The sequence below is a fragment of the Cinclus cinclus genome, chromosome 15, assembly GCF_963662255.1.
Source record: "Cinclus cinclus chromosome 15, bCinCin1.1, whole genome shotgun sequence".
Lineage (NCBI taxonomy): Eukaryota > Metazoa > Chordata > Aves > Passeriformes > Cinclidae > Cinclus > Cinclus cinclus.
The window spans coordinates 7,555,438-7,571,323 of NC_085060.1; the positions used below are offsets into that span (position 1 = coordinate 7,555,438).

Genomic DNA, 15,886 nt, shown 5'->3' on the forward strand with positions numbered 1-15,886 from the left:
TGTGTTCCTCAGCTAAATGTGTGTTCTTCAGCTGAATGTGTGTTTTTTGGGAGCAGAAATCCCACCTGGTTCAGAATGTTGTGCCAAGACAGTTGGGGTTGAATTTCCACCTTTATGCTGTTTTCACTTGTGGTTTTCTCAGTTTTGGTCCTGAGCACACCCAGTGTTGGGCAGGAGAGCAGCTCTGGCAGCAGGGCTGAGAGGTGGCTACAGGCTGCCTCTGCCCCAGTCTGTGAAGCAGCAGAAGCAGGTGGAAGGGTGGGCAGCTCATCCTTTGGGCTGTCATATATCACCCAGCCTTGCACCAGTGAGCACCACCAGTGTGGGACAGGGGTCTGGATTCATCTCCAGATGTGGAGTTGGGGCTGCTGGGGCTGTGGCAGCCAAGGCCCACTGGAATGGAGAGCAGCAGGGATGCAAAAGACCCTGCTCACAGAGCTAGGAGGGACACTGATTCTGCCTGTCCCAGCACTGGCCAGTGTTTTCAGATTCTACTTCAGTGTGTTTGTCTTCTGTGGGGGTTTGAACAAATCCATGATAAAGCAGCACCTCATAGAAATGGGGTGTGTGGGTTGGTGTGTCCCATGCCCTGGCTGTGGTCACCTGACTGTGATATGGTGACCACAGTTGTGCTTGTGGCCTTGGCTGCTGGGGTCAGCAGAGACCGTGCCAGCAGAGCCTGGGGAGTGAGACAGGGCCTGGGATATGGGACAGAACCCAGGATGTGGAAAAGGGCCTGGGTTGTGGGACAGAACCCAGCAGCAGGAAAATAATTCCACTAGATGGGGCTTTTGGACCAACAGCAGGAAACTTCAGCTAATGCTCTTGGCTTTGTCCTCTTAGGAATCACTACGGAGGGCGTGTACCGGACTGTTGGCAGCAATATTCAGGTGCAGAAATTACTGAATGCCTTTTTTGGTAAGAATTAATAATTCTGTGCAATTTTACTTTGCTTTTCTTGAATTGTTTGTGAGGGACAGAGAGGATCGGGTTCCACAGTGAGAAATGTCCAGTGTGGGTTTTGGTCCCTGTGACCCCTCTGAGGCTCATCTTCCCCTTCTGTCCTGGGATAACACAATGAGCTGGACTGGGAAGGTGGCCTTTGCAGGGAGCCCTCCACCCCAGTGTAAGGTTTTTCTCTGGAAAGATGGGAACACCTCTCTGTATGCAGTGTGTACGATAAGGAGCCAGTGTAAGTGTTAAGAAGTCAGTGGATGTGTTCTTGCTGTGAGCCTGCCTGTGGCTGGATCTGTCTGTCATACAAGCTTAGCAACTGGACACTGTTTATACTCTTGGCAGGTTGTGGGGCTCAGCAGCTCTGCTTTGTGCCAGGACGGGCCCTTCTGGGCTGGGTCCTGGCTGAGGCCATCATACCCACACCTCATGGTCACCTGCAAGCCCCTCTGCAAGCCAGGGGGACCTCTGGGGTCAGTCCCCACCTACCCAAGGCCAAACCGTGCTCCCCAGCCCTGCCTGGGGCTGGAGTGCAGGGCAGGGATTGCATTTACCTCGCTGCCTGTGTGCCTCAGGCTCACGCCAGCTCAGACATCTGATAAAAATGCAGCATTCAAAGGCTTTGGCTGTTTCCTATTGCTTCTGCTCTGGATGTTGTTTATTAAAACCCTGGTTTGTACTGGTGTCTGGCTATGCCCAGTTCTCACAGAGCCATGACTTCGGGCATCAACCCAGCTCCGCTGGCCTATGACTCATTGCTGAGCCTCAGGTTCTATTGCTGCTTGATTCTCACCCTCCCTGTGAGCAGCTCTGTGGTTTTCTCCTCTGAATCCCACCAATGAGTGGCTTTTTGTTTTGTTTATCTGCATAGGTCTGGGTAATCACTTGCCACCCCACTGCATATGAAAGCACAATGGTAAAGTCTAACACCACCAACACCAGAAATAACTGCTGCAGCAGGATTTCATCTTTAACCACTTGAAGGAGATTTTTTGTTTTTTAGTCTCTAGTCCTATTTATTTTCAAAAATAAATCCTGCTGTTTATTTCTGTAGTCCAGCTTTCCCCCATCCTAAAACTACATCCTTCACTTCATGGTGCCACAGACGTGATGTGGTTTATCAGGGGGGTAGGCAGGAGCAAATTGTACTTCCATGCTGCTGGGCCTCCCCTGAGCTCCCTCCTTTCCGTGCAGCAGGAGGGAATGCTTCCAGAACAGCCTTCAGGGGAGTAGCTGCAAATGAGGGTTTGGAGCTGGCATTTGGATTACTTTGGATGTGAGAAAGCTTGTCTTGGACCTGTTGAAATGCATTGGTTCTGCCAGCCTTAGGAAAAAATCAACTATAGAGAATATGCTCTCAGTGACTTCTCAGCACTGCTTAAATTTCACCTTGTGCTTCCCTCTTTGTCCCTGATTAATGCCACTTCCCAGCCTCTCCAAAATCCTGACACTGGTGCTGTGTCTCTGTTTTTCCCAGCCATGGGAATTAGGAGCTCTCTTTGTATGCTGCTGTTGCTTTGTGTGTCTCGAGGGGAAACCCTCACCCCAAGCAGACTGTTTATTAGCAACATCTAAATGAACTTTATTCTAAAACCTTTTCGTTCTTCTTCCAGATCCAAAATGCCCCGGGGATGTGGATCTCCAGAGTGGGGATTGGGACATCAAGACCATTACCAGCTCACTGAAGTTCTATCTCAGGTAGCACTGCAGGTCACCTGCCCCAAGGAGGCAAAGGGCTGATCCAGATGAAAGGTGAAAGGAGCTTCCAGATATTCAGAACTGGCTGTTGGAAAGAGCAAAGTGACAAAAGCTTTGGGGAGAGGAATGATAAATATGGCTGTTGCAGAGCTCCTCAATCCCATGGGGAGGGCTCTTTCCCTAATATTGTCAGCAGAGGGAAATGCCCCAGGGACTTGGTGACACTGAGGGATGAGCCAGTTTGCCCATGACCCAAGGTGGGTCATAAGTGGGTCACAATGCCCTGCACAGCTCAGTTTTCTTTCTCGTTGTTGCAGGAACCTGTCTGAGCCCGTCATGACGTACAAGCTCCACAAAGAGCTGGTCCTGGCTGCCAGTAAGTCCCACAGCTTCCCCTGATGGTCCCTGGCCCTGCTCTCCTCAGCCAGGACCCATCAAAATCACTTGGCAGAGCTCTGCCATCCCAGCTCAGTAGTGTCTGGCTTTTTCACCTGTAGAAAGAGCCATGGCTCTCTCCTCCAAGTGCTTATCTGTGCAGGAGATGTGCTGGATGTTCTCTTCCCTCCTTTGCTACTGCAGTGCCCCTCCCTCAGACAGGGCAAGTGTTCACAGGGTCTGGAGAGCCAGAGGATGTCACTCACTTGAAAGCATCACAAGTCTGCCACAAGAATTGTTTCCCCCCCAGTATTGATATATTTTATAACCTGAGAGGGAATGGGATGTGCTGTTGAAACCCAGATAAGTAGGTGTTCCCTTTAGGTTGTGACATTTGTCCTAGGATGTTGAAAACAGAGTGTCTGCCAGTACATGGAAGGCATCTCTCTGCTGTGGCTGTTAGGATTGAGTCACAGCTGGGAATAGCAGAGGTTGTTCAGCCAAGAAGCACAAGTGTAGTGCCAGCGCTTCACCTGTGCTGAGCCAGCCCATCCTTGGCTGTCACCTCATTGTGGCCATTGCAACCACGATAAGCTGTGCCAGCTGTGAGCCAGTGCTCTGTGAGGGAGACAGGGATGCAGGGAGCTGGTCATCACCCTCAGCATGGGTGTGCTGGCATTTGGAAATGTGTGGTATTAGAACATCTTTCATCCTGCTGTGCCTCCAGAAGTCAACCGGGAGACTGGGAGAGTGCCCAGTTCTTTTTCACATGTCCTTCCAGAGAATAACACCAGTTCTTTTTTGGAAAGGGAAATATTCCACCACTTGTTGAAGGTGGTTAATCCCAGAATTTTTTAGTTTCAGAGCTGGTTAGGCCCCTGATGGCTGGGTGTGGGCAGGACATTTATCCTTTCCCTGTTCTCCCTCAGAAACTTGCACCATTGAGCTTCCCAGCAACCCAGACCCCACACCATTCTTTTCACACTGAGTATTTTATTGTTTCCTGATTATTTATTTTTCTAAGGGTGACTTCTTTGGGTCAGGGACTCAGGTTTTTTCCCTGCAGGATATTTTAGGTGTTGTTCACTGTCAGAGCTCTCTGGGCTGATAGGACTCCCAGAGGGAGGCTGTGTGCTCCCACACAGGTGGAACAAGGGTGTGAAAGGGAGGACCTGCCTGTGCCCAGCCTCTTTTGGAACGTGTCCTTGGGCTCCCTTTCAAGCTCCATTTCTTCCTCTTTCCACTTCATATTGTTTCTCCCAGGGTTCACCCTGCTGCGGTGAAATCTCACTTCCCTCTGCTCCCTTTCACTCCCATGCTGCACAGGGAACAGCTTCCACAGGGTTCCTTTGGCTTTGTATTTCCCTGGTGTATTTACTTTGAAAGTGTTGGGTACAAATTCTTCTTTGTTTTCCTGCTTTCCAGAGTCCGAGAACCTGGATTACAGGCTGGGAGCCATTCATGCACTGGTCTATAAACTGCCTGACAAGAACAGGGAGATGTTAGAACTCCTCATCCAACACCTCGTCAAGTAAGCAGCTGTTTTCCTATAAAAATAAAGAAAGGGGAATAATGGAATCAGCAGAACAAGCCTTTTTGGGAGGTTGGGTTTGCAAAATTTTACCCACTCTAGTCCTCTTGGGAATTTCCATGTGGATTTCACAAAGGGGGTGACTGTCCTTTGCTGCCTTCTGCATGCAGTGATGCTTCTCTTTCTGGTTGTTCCTTCCATCCCCTTTCAGACATGCACAGAGCAGGAAATGATTTAAAAATGAAAATACTCTCTGAGAGCAGGGGCTGTAAATTGTGACTCCTCAGAAATTTATTGGAAGCCACCATAGTGTGCTCCCTATATTCAGTTCTCTTCCTTCAGAGAGAGAGAAAATTAAAGCCAGAAGTCAGTTCTGTATAAAAAGGATCTAAATTATTCCTTTTGTGCATATGTTGTGCAAATAACTTTTGATTGCAGAGTTAAAGAGGAGTTGGGAATAGGAAGAGATCAAATAAAGATGCTGTCAACACGTTGCTCTCTCCAGCATCTGTCGGAGCCAAATGTTTGTGTCAGAGCTAGAGCCATGTTTGTCACTGCTGGGAAACAAATTCTGAAACACAATCAAGAAAAGTGAATGTCTGATTCTTAAATGTATCCTGGGTTTGTTTTTAGTTTGTTTGTTTTTGGGTTTTTTTTTTTTTCTTGGAATAAGATCTGTTTGAAAAAAAACCAAACTATTCCTCCTTCCCCTGCTCTCTGCAGCGTCTGCGAGCACAGCCGGGAGAATCTGATGTCACCGTCCAACATGGGGGTGATCTTTGGGCCCACCCTCATGAGAGCGCAGGAGGACACTGTGGCAGCCATGATGAACATCAAGTTCCAAAATATCGTGGTCGAGATCCTGATAGAGCACTTTGGGAAGGTACGGGGCAGCCCCGGAGCAGCTCTAGCTGCTCCAGCCTGCTCCTGCAGACTGTTGCTGTGGTAACACGGCAGCTCTCCTGCTCCTTCTGGAGTCTCCTCGGGCTGCCTTTATATAACACGCTGCTCTGAAAGGCTTCAGGAGGAAGCAAAGAGCAGCAGGTGTGTTCCTCAATGTTGCTGTTATCTGGTCCCAGAGGAAACAGTGAGTCTGGGCATTTTTTCTTTTTCTTTTTAAAATAAGGGGAAGCTTGATTGTAAAAAACCCTATTGTATGACTGGACGTTACAGGGCTTCACTCTTTACCTTGCTAGACAGGAGCTAGACCAGAGCAGAATTGGTTTTAATGGGCACAGTCCAAGGTGAGACACTGCACAAGTGTTAAATCAATGGAAAAAACCTAGAGCAGACAAGTGTTGAATGGCTGATGAAAATAATTCAGCTGTGGTTGCGTTCAGGTACAGATATAGGGACGGTGTGAAGATGGTATGGGGAGTCTGAGGGAGCTGCTCTTTGGACTGAGGGGGAGTCTGAGGGAGCTTCTGTCTGGGGTGGAGCAGTTGAAGGAGCTGAGGCTGGTGCCCAGCCACAGGACCGAGAGCCTTGGAGAGCCTCCAGTCTCATCTGCCTTCCATGGATCTGCATGGGGTATTTCATATATTGGCCTGAGCATCACCCATGTGCCCAGACAGGGTCCTGGGGTGGTGCTGGAGATGCACGTGCAGACAGCAGCTTTGTCATGTGGAGTTGTGTCTTTGGAAAGCAGACTATTCCCCTGGGTGTGTGCTTGCACTTTCTCTCAGCGATAACCTGACACCAGCTCAGCAGTGTCAGGTGGCTGGGGGACGACAAGAGCTGGGTGTTAATATTGAAAGCTGGGGCAGCTTTTGTATCCAGAGCAGCAGACCCTGAGCAGGGAGCAGATTAATGCCTTTGTGACAGCCCTGGGCTCCAAGGAGCAAGTTTGGTCCTCCAGCTTTTCACAGCAGAGTACACAGGCACCTCTCTCCTGCTTTAGAAGCAGGAAGTGCATGAAGCCCTTCATTCAGGGATGCTGTTTGCTGTGAGGGGGCTGGGGCAGCTCCCAGCATACAGGGCAGCACATGGGCGGGGGCAAAGCTCCCTTGGAAAGGGAAGAGGCAGCCAGAGCTGGAACAGCAAGGTTCTTGGAACAGGGATGTGGAGCCAGAGCAACCAGGTGGGGACTACATGGGGACCAGGTGAGGGGGTGGGAGTCAGCTGTGATGCCAAGGATTGAAACTGGATGAAAGAGCTCAGAGAGGCTTCGTGGAAACACCAGCCAGTTGTTTTGTTGGGCTCTATGAACACTTGTCATAAGTTCCCACAGAAAAACGGGGACTGGTTTGTGTCTGGGGTCTCACATGCTTACTCCAGAGATGAGGCTCTGTGCTCCCCTCCTTACAGCCTGCAGTACAGTCTGACTCACCTCATCCTGCCACCTCTGAGAGCTGGAACGACAGCTTTAATTAAGCCAGATGTCCTTTTGCTTGCTTTTAATTTCTCCAGCAATAAGGTTAAATTAGTCACATTTATTGAATTGAGTTTGTAAGTTCAGTGGTAGAGCTGAGAGCTCACACATGAGCAAACAGCTCAGATGAGTTGGAGGAAGAGGGGATGTGGGTTATGTGGTGCAATCTGAAGACTCTGAGGACAAAGTAACTATTCATGAAGTGTTTGTGGATAATTGCTGTTTCCACAGCTCATGTTTCAGTGCCGTGTGTGGTTAAATTAAATAGGTTGATTGTTCTGGAAGTGCCTTCTTCCCTGTACAAACCTCCTTAAAGTGAGGGTCTGTCAATATCTTGGTACCTTTAGGTTATTTAACTTGGATTTTCAATTAGAAGTAAATCAGAGCCTGCACCCCACCTCTTAAACACAGTCATTTGTGGTTGGTTTAGCTTGGGTTTCAGGTGTTGAAAACAGTATTCTTTGGTACCTGTGTAAGTGTCCATGGGGAGCTTAATGTTTCTTTTAAAAGCAGGATTGGATTCTGCTCAGGATGTAGGGTTGAGGTCGATATTTCCAAAAAATTCTCCTCCTACAGGCAATTCTTTGCTGTTTTAAAAATACACAAGCTGCTGTTTTTAATTCACGTGCTGCTATGTCAAAGCAAGAGAGTGCTCCATACCTTGTGTTTTGGAGAGGACAGCATATCTTGCCCCTGCCCAGGGCAGAGCCCAGAAGGCAGTGAGCCAGCAGCCTCTCTGTGTCACCAAACCCTGAGTGTGGGGTTTTTTTCCCAGAGTGGGTGTGTAGTTCATCCCTCACTGGACATATTCCATATTCCAGAACTGTCTGGACACAGTCCTATACCATTTGCTTTAGGGAAATCCTGCTTGAGCAGGAAGGATGGAGCAGATGATCCCACTGTGGGCCCTTCCAGCCTGAAGCATTCAGTGATTCTGTGTTGTTCCTCCTCTCCTCATGCAGAGTGGGCTAGGCTGTCGGGACCCAAGCCTGGTCCTGGCACATGGATTTACCCAAAGGCAGCCCAGGCTGGGCCAGAGCAGCCTGACCCTGGGGTGTGGGGAGCTGTCTGCCACTGCCTGCCCTCCCGAGGCACACACTTGGGATCAAGGAGTTTAAACTAGGGACATGTTTTCCTCTCCCATCCCCCATCTTGGTCTCCTAGCCCTGCTCTTTGGTCCAGAGAAGAAGGAATATACTTTTGGTTTGAATTACCAAAATGAGGCACTTAATCAAAGCAGAATGTTACATTTCTTCATGTTAAGATTTTTCTGGGTGATTCAATAAAGTTGTTTTTCCATATTGAAGTGTGGCCCAAGGGTGTGATGACCCAGCATGCTGGTGGGGCTGGCACAGCTCTCCTCTGTGGGGCCAGTCAGGGACCAACTCCACATGTCCCAGGATAGGCAGTGCAGCCTCTGGGCTCAGCAGCTTAGTCCACCTCTCCATAGTAACTCAGGCTTTAAAGTCTGATAAAACTTCAATTAACATCTCTGGGAAGAACACAGGAGCAGCTGCTTTGGGCTTTGATATGGTGTTTCAGATCTTCAGATGTATTTCTTTTTCAGCTCTTAAAAAAAGTCCTGATATAAATGAGAACCTCTCAATTAATCCCAACCAAATAGGTGCTACATGACCAGTGAGAAAAGGAGATAAAACTTCTCAGTAGCATTGTTTTTATGCCAGTATTTCATCCCAGACAATTTCCTTGTGCCAAACACGTCACTGTAAGCCAAGAGCTGAAGGGTTTTAGTGTTAGGCCTGAAACAATGCAGGGTTGGTTTGGATGTTTTGGGGATTGTATCTCTTTGACCATGGGAATCTTGATGTTGGTCAGGAGCTTCAAAGCCTCCCTCATCTGCTCCAGGGGAATTTGCTTCTACAAATTGTCTGTGTTTGTGATTTTCCTGCTGAGCCACCGGGACAGTGTCAGTGGTGGGGACGGTGTCCATGGTGGGGATGGTGTCCATGATGGGGATGGTGCCATGGTGGGGATAGTGCCATGTGGGGACAGTGTCAGAGGTGGCCACCATCCCCCTCTGTGCTGGGCAGGGGCACCTGCATTGGGAGGTGAGGCAGCAGCCCCTTTGTGTCCGGCCATCTGAACGTATCTCCCTTTACAGATCTACTCTGGCCCCCCAGAAGACACCACAGCCCCCCCGGTGCCCCCACCCAGGGTGGCTGCCCGACGGCACAAACCCATCACCATCTCCAAGCGTCCCCTGAGGGAAAGACCTGTCTTCTTCGGTGCCTCTGTGGAGGAGAGTGCAGGTCAGTGTGGCTGTTCCCTGATGCCTTACCTGCCTCTCACCCCTCCTGCTTCCTGGAGCACCTTTCCAGGAGCAACGGAGGTAACATTAGCAGGACTGTGCTTCCCGGGTCCTGGACATGGCAGGCAGTGAGGGCTGCTTAGAGAGAAAGGAAAGCCAAAAGCACTCATACATTTGTTGCATCATGTCCCAAGTCAGACTTTGTGGGATTTGGGTTTTTCTGGGACCTCTTGCATTCTCCATTAGTGAAACTAAGGCTGGTTCTTGGCACAGGAGAGGCCCAGAGGAGAGGTTTTGTGGCATCAGAGGTAAAAAGCTGCATGGAGTGTTGGTGGGATGGTAGCCAGGGAGGGCTGTGCTGTGGGAGGCCCAAGGAGGTCTCAAGTTGGCTAAGCTGCTGGCAGTTCCACATTCAGGGCAAGAACTCCAAAGAACTTTTTCAGGATGCAGTGAAGGAATTTTCTAGGCCAAGTTCTACTCTGACGTGATAAGGACTTCAGCAATTCCTTGCAGTCAACTGGACTAACAGCTAAGGGCATATCAGCTTAAAATCATGTTTCTGCACCTGATTTGCTCTAATTGTCACTGCAGGCTGTGGCCTGATTCCACAGTCACCATTCAAAGGAATGGAAAGTCTCTTTCTCCATTAGTTTTCAGAGCTCTGGTGATGTTTAGGTGTAAAGTGCACTTTGTGACACTGGCAAAACATGATTGATTCACATTGCTCTTTAAAACCCCCAGACTGCTAATGGAGTTGGGGCTGGCCTTGCATTTCAATGCTTCCCTGACGTGGGAGCAGAAGCGTTTTCCTTGGATGGCGCCAAGGCTGCAGGGGAGAAGCCTGGTTCATAGCAGGGCTCCTGCTCCTGGGTCTGTAGCACAGCAAGAGGGGTGAGATGAGTGGCTTTTGGAGGCACACTGAGTGTGGTACACACCTAACCCCACGGGTCTCTGCCCTCTTGTCTCCACAGCAGAGCGGCTTGGGCAGACCCCCAATGGTGGTGGCGTGGAGGCCCCCAAGCCCCTGCACCGCAGCCGCCTGCCCGCACCCCGGCCTGGGGGGGACGAGCTAGGGCGTCCCCCTGCTGAGAGCCGGCCCCAGCCACGCACTGAGCCCGAGCTGGGGAAACTGGGGAACAGGCTGCAGGATGGAGGGGTGAAGCCAACTGGCAGGGCGGCCAACGGGGTGGTGACCAGCCCTGCCCTGAGGACCGCCACGCTGCAGGCCAGGAGACCAGCACCCCGGCCAGGCATCTGTGGCAGAGAGGGTGAGTGTGCACCAGGGGCCTGGCCAGAGCCAGGCAGGAGTGCTCTGCTCCCAGGGAAAGCCTGAGGTGCTGAGTCTACCCTCCCTGGGCCAGGTGGTGGGGCTTCTGCCCTTAAATCCTCTCGATGTAGTTCAGCAGAAGGGGCTGGGAGACCAGAACAGCCTAAGGTGTGGGCATGGGTAAAGTCTGACACTCATTCATTGTTGACTTGAGTCTTAAAGACTTTGAAGGGTTATGTGAATAGCAAGGTTGGCTGGATCCTGGGGAAGAAAAGCAGCCGAGGAGAGGATAGGTAGTGTCACTGTCCAAGATGAAAGCTCAGCCGCAGGAATCATCAGTTTGTGCTGTTCCTCTCCCTTTTGCAGAGCAGCACTGCACAGGGTTTGGTTAAGAGCACTTGTCATTCCCAGGAAATATCAGCTTCACAGTCACCAACTACATTGAGTTCGTCCTTGCAGGTCCAGCTCCATCCCCTGTTCCAGGAAGGCCATTCTGGGGCAAGTAGTGTGGGAACTTCCTTTCCATGGACTCTGTCCTTCCATTCTGACTATTGGCCACTGTCAGTGAGAGGGTGTTGAGGCAGAGAGACAGAATTAATACCCACAGACCTGTTCAGTGCTCCTTCATAAATATCTGGCCTCTGCCAGAGCTTCCTGCTCAGTGTTTGTCATCTCTCCATCCCTCAGGTGACTGTGACGGTGTCCCTAAGCCACGTTCCCATGGTGATAAGCCTGTGATAACACGTCCCCCTGTGAGACCTCCGGATCCACCGTGCCGGACTCCCATCCCTCCAAAGCTGGAGCAGAGGCCAGATCTGATAGCAGGGACAGCAGAGGAGATGCCCTCATCTGTGTAAGCCAGCAGCACCTGGTGGGTGCATGGTGCTGGTGGGGACACCTGGGGGCTCAGTGGCACCTGTGGATGTCCCTTGGCACTGGTGTGAGTGCAGGTTTGAGTGTCACTTGGAAAGCTGAGCAGAGGGGACAGCCAGGGAGGGGAGCAGGGTCACAGTGAAGGCAAACACAAAGCTTTTGTGCTGCTCAAGCACAGCCCCAGGGCTGAGCTTTGTCCCATCCCCTTCCCTGCTGTTCCTGGGTCGGTGGAGCTCAGCCCCTCCCTGCCTACCCCCAGCAAACCTCTGAAATGAGACACTTTCTGGGGCAGGAAAAGATCCAGCTTGGATCTTTTTAAGGAAACTGGATGAAATTCAGCTTCATCTCATCCTCAGATTTCTTTAAGATTTTAAGAGAGTCAGAAACTCTGCTGGCTTTAATGGGAATTAACCAAAAGAAAGCAAAAGATGCCATGAGGATCAGCTCTGTGCCAGAACTGCCTGGGAGAACTTCTCCTTCTTAAGCAAGGGTGGGAGCATGTAAACACTGAAGGAAAGACCATAAGGGGGATGGATGCACATAGGATTATAGGCAAGAGCACAGAAATAATTCCTGGGTGTGGCATTTGGTGCTAGCTGGTGTGGTGGTGTTTGGTCAAAGGTTAGACTCCATGATCTTGGAGATCTTTCCCAGGCTAAATGATTCCATGGTTCTACAAACAGCCCAGCCAAAGTGCTGGTGGGTCATGTGAGGGTGGAGCAGGCTCAGAAGGAGCCTGGCTATGCCTTGGCACAGGAACTGTCAATTGAAGGTGATCTCTGCAGTTCTGCCAATGCTGCAGCTCATTCCCCTGGCACAGAGCAGATCTCATTAGCAAATTTCCAGGTCAAATTAAAAGAGAGACTTCTCCTGTTTTCTTTGCAGAGTGGCCTCTAGGACCAAGTTCTTTGAGACAGCTTCCAGAAGAACAGGCAGGTAAGGCTGGCACAGGAAAGGTGGCACGTGGGCAGCAGCAGCCCTGCAGCGCAGGGTGCTCTCTCTGAGGCACAGCCAGCACAGACATCCCCAGCCCCAGGCCTGCCTTGTCTCACACTCACAAACAGCAGATGGGGCTCAGCTAAAATGCTGAAACTAAACAAAGAGCGCAAAGTGTAAAATGTGAGTCCAGATACAGACTTGGTATGTTCAATCTTTCAAGTGAGAAACATCCCTGTGGTTCCCTGTTACCATGTGTGTAGATCTGCATGGTGTAGTGCCCATTGCACTCAGGCTTTGTGGGAAGATCAGGTCATGGTAATGAGGTAATGAGAACTGGTTACGTCCCAGCAGCTGCTGAGAGAGTGTGGCTGGTCCAGCACAGGGGCTGTGCAGACAGGGAGCTGGGGGGTTATGGGAAAACAGCATGGACACAAAAGCCCTCATCTCTGAGTGGCAGCAGGTGCCATTTGTGATAATACTTGGCCAAATAAGCCTCAGCTTCCTGCTCTGAAAAGCTGCCAACCTCTGCCCAAGGGAGAGCAGGTTTGTGTGTAAGTCTGAGAACTGCTGCTGCTGGTACTGGGAGAGAAGGCATTTGTTCTGTTGCCAAACAGACCTCTCCCTGCCCATTACCAGCCTCGAGGAGCTTGTGGAGCTGAGTTGGAGCTTGTTCCTTGCACTAATTTTTTTCTCTATTCTTCTGCTTCCTTTTATCCAGTTCTTCATCACCACAAGGCAGGATTCCAGTTGATGAGAGCTGAGGCTAAAGGTATGTTTTTATGCCAACAAATAATGCCAAATCAAATAATAAACTGAAAGCAGACATGTAATACAAAGTCAGCATTTATAGGGTTGTGGGAGTCCAGTGGTTCTGCCATTACTGCTGGATTTGTTCTGCTGCACAGAACATGGAGCTTGTTTTCTTCTTCCAGGCTTTATAAACACACCTCAGCCCAGCTGGACCCAGGAGACTTTCTGTGCTTGTGACCGAGGAGTCAGAGCTGAGCCTTGCCAGCAGCCCCAGTGCCCTGGAGAGCAGCTATCTTACCGGACGATGATTTCTGAGCCACAAGTGGCTCATGAAATTAGGAGAGGGAGACTACGGTGGAGAGCAGGTCCTGCCTACACATCTGTGCTGAACTGTTCCCTGCCCTCCCACCTCTCCTCCCTGCAGGCTGTGACAGTGCCCGTGTGTGCCCACACAGGTGATGGCAGCATGGGCAGGGCTGGGGACATGGACCACCTGTTCTCCTGCTCACTTTTGTGAGACACACCTTGAAAAGGGTGTTTGGACAGCACAAGGGCTGAGTCCCTGTGTTTGGATGCAAGGGCAAAACAGCTGCAGTCCTTCCTTGTCCTGAGAAGCCCCTTCCTTTGTGCTTGTGTCCCTCACTTGGTGAGTGTCAGTGTGTGGGACAGCCATGCCTGCTAATGCTGCCCATAGTGATGCAGGCTGGGCAGGGACAGGGGAACTACTGTGCTCAGCTCTGTGGGGTGTCTCCTCATCTCCTCCTGGATGTCCCTGGCCTTGGACACCACGTGACAGACACAGCTTGGTCAGGGGCTTGACCTGAGCCATGGCCACAGCCTTCCCTGGGGTCAGCTCTCAGGCAGCACCCTCAGGTCAGCAGCCTTCAAGGGTGCAGCTGGGGGAAGGGAACAGCAGGTGCTCCTCCTCTTCCTCCACTGCCTCCTCTTCCATGTGAGCCACACTCCCACCAGATCCACTTCTCACAGGCCCACCAAGAAGTCTCCATCCTGGGTGATTGTGGTGGCCAGCACACAGGTGCTGAGGATCTGAATCTCACTGTTTGTGGGTCAAACCCATTGTTTTTTTTTTAAGAGCTGCCCAGTTTCTTGTTTGCTTGTTTATTCGTTTCCAGTACAAGATGCCCAGTCTGTCCCTCAGACATGGCCCTGTGGATGATGTCCATTGGCCTTGGAGGTGTCCCTGGCCAGGACCTCTGTAGCAGTAGAGGCTTTTCTGTTGCTCCAGCTGCCAGCAGGGCCCAGCTCCAGGGCTGTGCACAGCAGAGCTGCTTCCCTTCTTCCTCCACCCGCCCAAAAATGACTCCCCCCTTTTGAATGGCTTTCTTTAGGTGCTGAGAGCATTTGCAGAACAGTGGCCAAACATTCCCACAACTGCTTCCCAGGTGCTCCATCCCTTGAGCGTGCTGTGTCCTGCCCGGAGCAGGTCCTTCCCATCTCCTGGCACTGCCTGTGTGACCTCGTGTCTCTTATTGCTGAATGGCACACACTGGCACTCATGTGTGTCATGTCCATGGTGCTCTCGCTCCCTTAGCTTCAGCAGTGCCCCAGCTGCAATCTCCTTTAGGCCTGGCACATGAAAGTGGCTTTAAAACCAAACCAGCCCTGTGCTGTGGCAGTTGAGGCTGTGCCGTATGCACTGGCAGCACCTGGGGCTGTGCTGAGCCCCTCCTGCTGCAGCCCCTCACCAGGCACTCAAGGACAAGGCACAGTGGTTCTGATCAGGTATCTCTGAACAGGTGGGATGGAGCTGAAGCTGGAGCAATCTGGTCTGACCAGCCTGGCAGTGGGGCCACCTGCCTGCAGCACATCAGCCCCGGCCCTGTTGGGGTGTTGTGCCTGTGGCTCTCACACAAAAGGCCAGCATTTCCCAACTCTTTCTTGCTTTGGGCTGCTGTTTGGGGACCCCTTGAACCTGTCAGTTTGGGAAGCTCATTGGGTTCTGCTGATGTGCATGGCTCTGGAGGTGACATTCTGCAGGAGCAGTGGCTTGTCACATCCTCCTCCTCCTCCTCATGCCCCCTGCCAGCACAGACCCCCAGGACAGAGCTGGGCTCTGTGGGTAAGGAGAATCCAGATGTGGTTGGCTTTCAGTCTGACAGTGTGAGCAGTGGGGAGAGGCAGCTTCTTGCAGACTTTTTCGTGGTGTCCTTTCAAAGTTCTTTGTCACTTGTGTGTCTGTGCTGATTTTTTCTGCACCTGTGGGTGCAGCTGAACACTGGGGACCAGCAGTTGGTGGGGGATGATGGTTGTGCTGTCAGGGAGCTGTGGGGTCCAATCCTTGCTGCCATGAGACTCAGTCCCTGCTGCTGTGGGGCCCAATCCCTACTGCTGTGAGCACAGTCCCTGCTGCCAGTGGCCCAGGAGTGACAACTGGGAATGTGGGATAACCCTGTGCACCACAGCAGCCCCCCAGAATCAGCCCTGGAGCCATTGTGATGTGTACAAGCTTAGGTTACTGCAAGTGTTTATAAAGTTTCCATGAAGTGAAACAACCATCTTGGTGTGTTTTGTTCCTCTTCACCCCAGGCCCAAGCTCTGCCCCCACTGCTGTCCCCTCTGCAGGCAGGCCCTGCTGTGGGGGTCCATCTTTGTGCCCTGGGGTGGCCACACAGGGCTATTTCCATGGGACTGGTAGTGCCCTGGGCTCTGCCATAGCCCCACTCCGGATTTGCAGTCCTCAAAGCTGGTTTTCTGCATTTTTCTGACTGGAGAAGCTGCCCTGCCAAGGCTGAATATTCCTGTGCTGCCACAGTGCCTGGACAGCGTTCTGTGCCATGGGTCACTGAAACTCCTGTGGCCACCAGTGGCTTCTTTCCACCTATCCAGCACTCATTTCCC

General features: G+C 51.3%; 1 protein-coding gene across 3 annotated transcripts in view; it reads left to right on the top strand.

Moving 5' to 3' along the window:
* Positions 1–15,614, top strand: part of OPHN1 (oligophrenin 1) — a 50,265-nt gene extending 34,651 nt beyond the window's left edge. Inside the window, exons 14-24 of one of the 3 annotated variants that reach the window (XM_062502866.1) lie at positions 844–918; positions 2,568–2,652; positions 2,970–3,028; positions 4,453–4,558; positions 5,282–5,441; positions 9,052–9,199; positions 10,170–10,466; positions 11,153–11,318; positions 12,224–12,274; positions 12,996–13,046; positions 13,210–15,614. In XM_062502866.1, coding sequence (XP_062358850.1) covers positions 844–918; positions 2,568–2,652; positions 2,970–3,028; positions 4,453–4,558; positions 5,282–5,441; positions 9,052–9,199; positions 10,170–10,466; positions 11,153–11,318; positions 12,224–12,274; positions 12,996–13,038 — 1,190 coding nt within the window. In that variant the 3' untranslated portion in view covers positions 13,039–13,046; positions 13,210–15,614. The remainder of the gene's footprint in view (positions 1–843; positions 919–2,567; positions 2,653–2,969; positions 3,029–4,452; positions 4,559–5,281; positions 5,442–9,051; positions 9,200–10,169; positions 10,467–11,152; positions 11,319–12,223; positions 12,275–12,995; positions 13,047–13,209) is intronic. The other 2 variants (XM_062502867.1, XM_062502868.1) reach the window with 2 other exon arrangements.
* The last annotated feature ends 272 nt before the right edge of the window (positions 15,615–15,886 follow it).